Genomic DNA, 8829 nt, shown 5'->3' on the forward strand with positions numbered 1-8829 from the left:
AGAAAAAGTCGTACTTTTCACTCTAGATATACAAATAACTATTGTTACAAGTCCTAGCCGGGATTCAGATTTCAATACCTTTTGTGCTAGTACAATAGGTTTGAGTCGGTCAAGTCTAGTTAACAATCTACGTCCTACATGTAATTCAGCAGAGAAACTCCAGTATTATAATGCGGAGTATTTCTGTATTCTAATAAAAATTTAGAAATAGCTTGTTTTACGTTTGACATTTCCTTTGACAAAACTTCTATCTTATTCTTAAATGTTTTTACAGCGTTTTCCGCCGCTCCATTCGAGGCAGGATGGAATGGTGCGGTTTTATAGTGACTTATACCATTTCTAAGTACAAATTTTTGAAATTCATCAGCCGTAAAACAAGTAGCATTATCACTCACAAGTATCAATGGAATATCCCAATTTTCAAAGTACACTCTCAACAAATGTATAGTACAATCGGTTGTTAAGCTAGAGGCTTCCATAACATCTAACCATTTAGAATAAGCATCGGTAATCAATATAGTTATTTGTGCAACTAGTGAGCAAAGTAACAGTTTGCTGCACCGAAAGAAACTTTTTACGCCCGAGCCGTAGGCGAGGGCGGAATGGTTTCTTGAGTGCAGCAGAGGAACTTTGCGCACGTATTTCATATTAGTTTTTCCTACAGTTACCATTGAATATGAAAAGTGGGTAATTATGGGTAAAATTGCCTGAAATCCATCAAATGTTTTCCTGTGTAATTTTATTATTGATAAAAACCTTAATTATTGTCAAATTGAATAAAAATGTTGTCGTTGGTTATAATATCAATACTAATAATTAGCGCGTTGTGCTTGGTTGCACCTCTGCTCACTATAGCAGCCACAGCAGTCACTGTTACCAACTTCATTTTGATTTTGCTGCACTGTTGCTCCATATAACCTACTAAGTATTTTGCGTTGCCATGTTGCAAATCTGGAGTGCAGAAAAATTTTTCCCGCACTAGAGCGGAAAAGTGATTCTTTGCGTTCTGTAATCAGTGCAGCAATGGCCACTTTTCAACGTAACTGTAGGAAAAGTAATATTTTCCTTTTATTGGACCACAATGATCAATATGGATTCTATGGCCGGGTGCAGGTGCAGCAGGCCACTTCCATGCCGAACTACTTTAGGAAGATTCGACTTACATTCATAACATAATTTACAAGATTTTAATATTTCTTCTATCTCGGAATCGATATTTGGCCACCATACATACGATCGAGCCATACTTTTCATTTCAGAACTCCTAGGTGACTACTATGAAGTTCAGTTAGAATCAATTTTCTCAATGAAACAGGTATTACGGTTACCAAGCATTAGACAATCTTTATCTACATACAATTCATTTCTTCTATTAATTACGGTTTCAATTTATCTACAATTTTAGAATTATCAGGCCATTCATATTTTACATTCACATACTTGACTCAATACAACATCTTTAGCAGTTTCTTTCTTTACATCGAAAAAATTCAAAAATTGCACATTACTCTTACAAAATTCAAATAAGTATATCCTCTCCTTCATCATCAATAGTTTTACTAGGTAGAGGCAATCTTGACAATTCATCAGCATTACAATATTATCCTTAGATCTAACATAATTTATTTCATAATCATACCAGACAAAAATATTGACCATCTCTGCAACCTATTTGCAGTCATTTGAGGAATACCATTCTTAGGACCAAAAATAGTTGTCAACGGTTTATGATCTGTTTTCAATATGAAATGTTTACCATACAAGTATTGATGGAAATGTTTCACGCCAAAAATTATTGCTAAAGCTTCTTTTTATAACTGAGAATAACCTTTTTCCTACAGTTACGTTGAAAAGTGGCCATTGCTGCACTGATTACAGAACGCAAAGAATCACTTTTCCGCTCTAGTGCGGGAAAAATTTTTCTGCACTCCAGATTTGCAACATGGCAACGCAAAATACTTAGTAGGTTATATGGAGCAACAGTGCAGCAAAATCAAAATGAAGTTGGTAACAGTGACTGCTGTGGCTGCTATAGTGAGCAGAGGTGCAACCAAGCACAACGCGCTAATTATTATCAATTATATATTATAACAAACGACAATGAGGACTTAGGATTTTTGGATTAAGGTTTTTATCAATAATAAAATTACACAGAAAAACATTTGATGCATTCAGGCAATTTTACCCATAATCACCCACTTTTCATATTCAATGGTAACTGTAGGAAAAACTTAATGTGAAATACGTGCGCAAAGTTCCTCTGCGCACTCAAGAAACCATTCCGCCCTCGCCTACGGCTCGGGCGTAAACGTTTCTTTCGGTGCAGCAGCAAACTGTCACTTTGCGCACTAGTTGCACAAATAACTATTTCGGCTTGGGTTAGCGTACGACTCGCTAAGCGATTGGGTTTCATCACCATTACTGAAACGATGAGGAACACAATACCTAATCCATACGGAGAAGCATCAAAAGATAACACAATGTCCAAATCACGATTAAAATACACTAATACATTGCCTGACAACAATAGTTATTTACTTTTAGTAAATGCTTTTTCTTGCTTACATGACCATAAAAATTTTACATCTTTTCTCAATAATTCATACATTGGTGACAAAACAGTAGACAAATCCGGTAAAAACTGTATATACGTCGACGCGCAATTAAAAAAGGATCATACCTGTCAAATTTCATGAAAATCTATTACCGCGTTTCGCCGTAAATGCGCAACATATAAACATTTAAACATTAAGAGAAATGCCAAACCGTCGACTTGAATCTTAGACATCACTTCGCTCGATCAAATATCTAAAATTGCTTCAAATTGTAATTTATCACATAAAAACAATCCAAATATAGAGTTTATGTAAAAATTCTAAGTAGTTATATTTCTGAATGAATATCGTTTTGCATTCTAATAGTTTGTTTGTTGAAATTAAAATGTTTTATGTTTTATGTTTGTTTGTTTTTCAGTTGAACTTCAGCGGCGAATGTACGAAGGCAGTGATGAAGATGACGCAATGCCCGACATGCAGAGGTCTGCCCGAGCTGAAGGCCTGCTCCAACTACTGCATTACGTCATGAAGGGCTGTCTCGCATATCACTCCGAGCTGGACGCCGAATGGAACACTTTTGTCGGTCAGTGTCTCAATTTTAATAATATTTATCTATTAAACTATTTATTATTAATATCCGATCAAAGTGAAATAACAAATAATGACAATAAAGCTTTTATTTCACCGTATGGAGAAATTCACAATTTTTTCATAGTGTGAATATTTTATTTGAGGAAGTAAATTGACCATTTATTTGCCATAAAATAATACAGATTGATAAAATAAATATTTTAACTTACAAAATGGCACTACCGGCAAAGAAAACTTGTGCGCCGGCAGTGAGTTTGAACAACTAGGTACAGCAAACATGTCAATAGAAAAAAAGAGCTAATTCAAACCACTAGAATAAATAAAACTATGGAAACCAGGTCACATCTCAATACTTACAAACGATAAGACAAAGTAACAAAAACCATAATTTGGATTGTTTTATTCTATCAGAAATCGGGAGATGTACCGTTTTGGACTAAGCCTGTTCTTCCCTATCAATCATTTGATGTATTTTTTATTTATCAATTCATTTTTGTACTTTGTATCAATGAATGAATGATATTTATCAGTTTGATTCTTCGTATGAATAAATGAAAAAGATAAAGGCCTATCAATTTGATTAATAGTAAAATAGTAGGCCTATCAATTCGATCAATATATAAATCATTATGTTGTTCGACAGAGTTCGTCGCATTAGACCTGATTAATAAATCTGGTTTCCATGAATATTATTAATTCATGTGGAGTAATCTTCTATATAAATAAAATCGAGCCTCAAATTTGAATTCAATAACTTTTTTATGTGTGCACCGAATTTGATGCTTTTTGTAGTTGTGTTTGTTATGTTCAGGAGAAGGTTTATGGCCTATCAAATTCATAATCCGACTTCAGGACTCTTTCCTACGGCCCTTCAAAGTTTACATGTAATCCTTATGGGAGAAGATTCGTGAGCTGGCCACACACAGAAATAAAAATCAGCTGTTATAATCATTGCGTCATACAACAGCCGTCGGTAGATAGACACAAGAGTGTGTGCTGCTCCATAACCGCCATGTATTTTATTCTAAACGCCCCGACTAAAAACAAAATGACTGTTGTGTGTGAAACCATCCAGCAGTGTGGCCTCAGGTTAAAGACTTACATACTCTAAAGACAGTGCTTTGTTTAAAATAATTGTGCTGTCTTCGGTGTTCAGAATTGATAATTTTTAGTAAATAATTTATTTTTCACTTGGAAAATTATCTATATAAACAAATGTCACATAGCGCCTCCTCAAGTGTGTATTCAGCTAAAGTTTGTCATGAGATGCATTAAACTATTTGGCGGTACGAAGTTCGCCGGGCCAGCTAGTTGGATATAATATTGAATCACTTTAAATGCTCTTGATCAGAACAACAAAATTCAGTTACAAAAACCTATCTGTTCCCAACGTTTTAGACGACCCTACACTGGAGTATTATTTATCAATCAATATTACATCGATCAACGATAATAGATATCATCATCTCAATCATCCTCTTATCATGGTTTGGAAGAGGAAAACTAAGCTTAGCTTGAACTATTCCTCCTTGAAATTCATTGAATGTAATGAAGTCCAAAAGATTATGTGTATGTCACACACTTCACGTTTCTGGTCCGAGAATATTCTTGAGAATAATTGACAAGTGATAACAATTTTGAATTCAGTAATGTTATTAGATTGTCAGCATCCAAGGTACAGTCATTTAGTCATTAAGGAACACACTCTACCTTCACTGGTCCAATATGTTTTGACCCTTACGCATCTAACTATAATCATATGATATATGTCATATGATATATATCATATATAATAATCATATGATATTATTCTATTTATAGTTCTATATTAACATATGGTATGGCCTTTTTCAATTATAATTAAGCGAATAAGAAGAATATACATGCTAAAAGACGAACTTTAAACCCTTAAAACCACCCTTAGAGTTAAAATATAGCCAAAAGATTTCTAGTGCACCTCTAAAGGGCCAACTGAACATACCTACCAAATTGAAAGTTTTGGTCCGGTAGACTTTTAGTTCTGCGAGTGAGTGAATCAGTCAGTGAGTGCCATTTTGCTTTCATATATATAGATAACATTGAATTTCAGTGTTAGATATTATGTTAATATTTTGCTATTTCTATTTCAGATGTAATGGACAAACTAGTGGAACGCCTTTTGGGACCCTTCAACATAGAAATGGTCGTTCAACCAATCAACATCAAAATATCGGAGGCCATAATGAATTTTCAGGAAAGCTCCGCCCAGGTTTCCCAGAGAGTTTTCAGCAGCTGTGGAAAACCCATGCTGGGGCGTAGAAGACGGTCAGCAGATCATGAACCGGAAAACTATCCAAGGTTTAGAAGAGGTTTGGAGCATGAAGGTTCCAGGGAAAGCAGAAATTTTGAAGGTTTAAAGGGTGGTAGGTTTAGAAGGGAGTATGATGGTGAACTACGGTTTAGAAGAGAGAACCAAGGTTTGAAACCTGATTTGGGAAGTGATTCAAGGTTTAGAAGGGAGTATGATGATTCCAGAAGTGGTGAGGAATCATTTATTCAAGGTTTAGAAGAGAGCACCAAGGTTCAGAACATGATTTGGACAGTGATTTGAGGTTTAGAAGAGATAACCAAGGTTTGGAAGGTAATTTGGACTCTAATCTAAGGTTAGAAGAGCAAACGAAGGTTTGGAACGTGATTTGGACACAAATTCTAGGTTTAGAACAGAAAACGAAGGTTTAGAACGTGATTTAGAGACTAATCCGAGGTTTAGAAGAGGAAACGAAGGTTTGAAACACGATTTAAACAGTGATGAGGTTTAAACGGGACACAGCAACCTCAGTTCCTGTGTTAATCTCGAAACTAGGTGCACAAGACACTAATCTTAGATTTAGAAGAGAAGTAGTAGATCTAGATTCGAGGATTTCTCGCTTACGTAGAGATCCAGGAAGTAAAAACAGTGGAGCTACTTCTTCCGGTGGTGAATTGTCTACGGAAAGACTGCAGTTTCCAAGGGCGGGAAAACATGGCAATCTAGGAGGCAGTGGCGACGAGGAAAGTGACGATCTGTATGCATTGGATTGGATAAACTGATGAAGGATATCAGGCTGAGAGTGCGGATACGAAGCAGTATTGGGCCAGGCTTCCGTATCAAATGTGTAATGGAGACAGTGTGGCCTCGGGGCCTGGCAAGGAGGATAGTTGCTGGAATGGCGCGCAGAAAGCTAGGTGAGCTGAACTGGAAATTGTTTTAAATATAAACGATGAAAAATAAACTATTTCGTAGAATGGTGTGCTTAGAGCCAATAACTTTAGTCTTAAAGATGGAAGATTCATTATAGATTGCAGTTAACCAACCCATGTAAATTATTATGTGTAATTATTATTTCAAAATTCCAATGAATTTTTCATGGATATTTGAATTAATTATTATGCAGTTAGGCTCAACTCATACTTAGGCGACTCAGGTGGAGAAGAGACTCGACTCTAGTGGAGAGCATGTGCTTCCAATGGTGACCTCAGACCAGTCGACTTAGTCTCCGCGACGTCACCATTTGGAAACACATGCTCTCCACTAGAGTCCAGTTTCTTCTCCACCTGAGTCGCGTGAGTGTGAGTTGAGCCTAACTGTAGACTTCTAAATTAGCCTACTAGCCTAACCGTGTACAATTTGACGAGCCGCTTTTTCTAACAAAATTAGTTTCAGTTCATTTATATTTTATTAAACACATTTTTTAAAATAGTAATGAAACTTGAACATGTATAACTACTTCTAGTTGTTAATTTATAAAATATTTACTCACATTTTTGAGTAAACCTGAAGAAAATTGACCTAATATTAAGCTTCAGGTTTAGTGAAAGTCATTCGTTTTGCAAATCATTGAATTTATAACGATTGCCACAAATTATATATTAGCTGATTGTCTTACAAAAGTATATAGGCACAAACGTTCTTGTGAAAAAATTCAAGGAGTAATAATAGTGTGTGTAAAAAATCCATTTTCGTTCCTTTCAGCATGTTTTTACTAAATTACTTCTCAACGTTTTGAAATAAATAGGATACTAGGTTATATTTTGGTACCTAGATTTAATATTTTCTTACTTTGACGTATCTTGTTTCAATGACATAACGTCTTATCTGGGCACTTTGTCGAACTATAAAAGTACAGTGAAAATCCTAAACGTTGGTGACATTGCAATGCATCTATTCAAGTCTGTACGCACCTTAATCGTTGGAAAAGTCCTCTAAACATTATATTAGATAAAATTAGTAGAATTGATGGTGATGTTGTGAAATCTCTCCATAATAACAAAACAAAGTTATTGTCAAATTTCACTATAAAATTTATTAAAAACTTTAAAACAGTACCATTGTTTCACGTTTACCAACGCAGTCGGGAGTGATCCGTGGTCTGGTGGATAGAGTGCTTGCGTAGCAGCACAGAGATCCCGGGTTCAAACCCTCTCACAACCAAAAGTTTTTTAACCAGATCACTCCGGTGTTATCGGATGGGCACGTTAACTGTCGGTCCCGGCTGAAGTATGACAGTCGTAAGACCCATGACGGCTCCCCATCAACCAAAGCCATACGAATTTACTTTTATCAACGCAATACAGCAGTACATCAGTACAACGTGAAACAATGGTACCTACTATTTCAAAGTTTTTAATAATTTTTATAGTGAAATTTGACAATATCTTTCTTTTCTTACAATTATAATTATTAGTGTTGAGTGAATGGAATAAGTAATTATCACGAACTGAGAGGAATTTAAAGCTCAAGATCATCCCGGTCTTGAAAGTTTCGTATTATAATGCTATAATAATTTCTTGAATGAAGTAATCAATTACTGTTTTGTGTTGATGATACAAATACGAGTACCGAGTGGCATGAGACAGTCTTAATACTACAATAATTTTATGAATGAAATAATCAATTACTGTTTTGTTTTGATTCTATAGATACGAGAGCAGAGTGACGGGAGATGGTCTGACGCCGCAACAGAAGAACCCAGAGGTGGTGGTGGATGTATCCAGGCCTTCATCTCTGCTCAACGAACAGATCTACGCGTTGAAGACCATCAACAACAAACTGAAGAACGCGCACATGGGAGTCGATGTCGACTGGATTGATATCGGTCAGTTGTCATTCTAATTCAATATTGAGCTAATAAAATCAATAAATTCATCTCAGAATAGAACTGTAGAGTTGATAAATCAATAGAACTTCAATTTGTAGAATAGTAGTGTAAATCGTTGAGCTATACCTAACATATACCTAATATATTGTTGCACCGTATGTACAATAATATTGTACTTTGCCTTCTGTACTTATCCATATTTTTGAGTGTAGCTGAGTATTAATATAGAGAAAAGATAGCATAAGAAGATATCCCATGGTATAGGTCGTATATGTTTCAAATTTCAAGCCGATTTCTGTCGATATTATTACTGTGTTGTTGGGAGTGTAAGAGTGTAAGAAGGGCACAGAATTGATTGATTGAGTACTTTATTTATGTAGATTACAATATATACTGGCTTATACACTTATATACAATAGCTTACAATACAGCAAAATTATAGATGAATTTACATAATATAGACTAAGAAAATAATTATTGAACTGTATATGATATGAAAAAGCAATTTTCCTCCAGTTACGTTGAAAAGTGGGCATTGCTGCACTGATTACAGAACGCAAAGAATC

General features: G+C 35.3%; 2 protein-coding genes across 2 annotated transcripts; both read left to right on the forward strand.

The window, feature by feature from the left end:
- Positions 1–2960: 2960 nt before the first annotated feature.
- On the forward strand, positions 2961–5940 carry LOC120349001 (glypican-1-like). Its single transcript, XM_039418942.1, has 2 exons — positions 2961–3138; positions 5276–5940. The coding sequence occupies exons 1-2, from the start codon at positions 2991–2993 to the stop codon at positions 5734–5736; spliced, it is 609 nt and encodes a 202-aa protein (XP_039274876.1). The 5' UTR covers positions 2961–2990; the 3' UTR covers positions 5737–5940.
- Positions 5941–5969: 29 nt separating this feature from the next.
- LOC120349000 (glypican-4-like) lies at positions 5970–8260 on the forward strand (the record flags this gene model as incomplete). Its single annotated transcript, XM_039418940.1, has 2 exons — positions 5970–6350; positions 8085–8260. Coding segments are annotated over exons 1-2 (250 nt in total), but the record flags the coding sequence as incomplete, so codon positions are not given.
- Between the last annotated feature and the right edge of the window lie 569 nt (positions 8261–8829).

Source organism: Nilaparvata lugens, unplaced genomic scaffold (assembly GCF_014356525.2).
Source record: "Nilaparvata lugens isolate BPH unplaced genomic scaffold, ASM1435652v1 scaffold7834, whole genome shotgun sequence".
Lineage (NCBI taxonomy): Eukaryota > Metazoa > Arthropoda > Insecta > Hemiptera > Delphacidae > Nilaparvata > Nilaparvata lugens.

Bases quoted from the DNA above. Each gene is read 5' to 3' on its own strand.
- LOC120349001 (XM_039418942.1), top strand. From the start codon at position 2,991: ATGTACGAAGGCAGTGATGAAGATGACGCAATGCCCGACATGCAGAGG. The intron at 3,139-5,275 runs GTCAGTGTCTCA...TTTCTATTTCAG, and splicing joins CGAATGGAACACTTTTGTCG to ATGTAATGGACAAACTAGTG.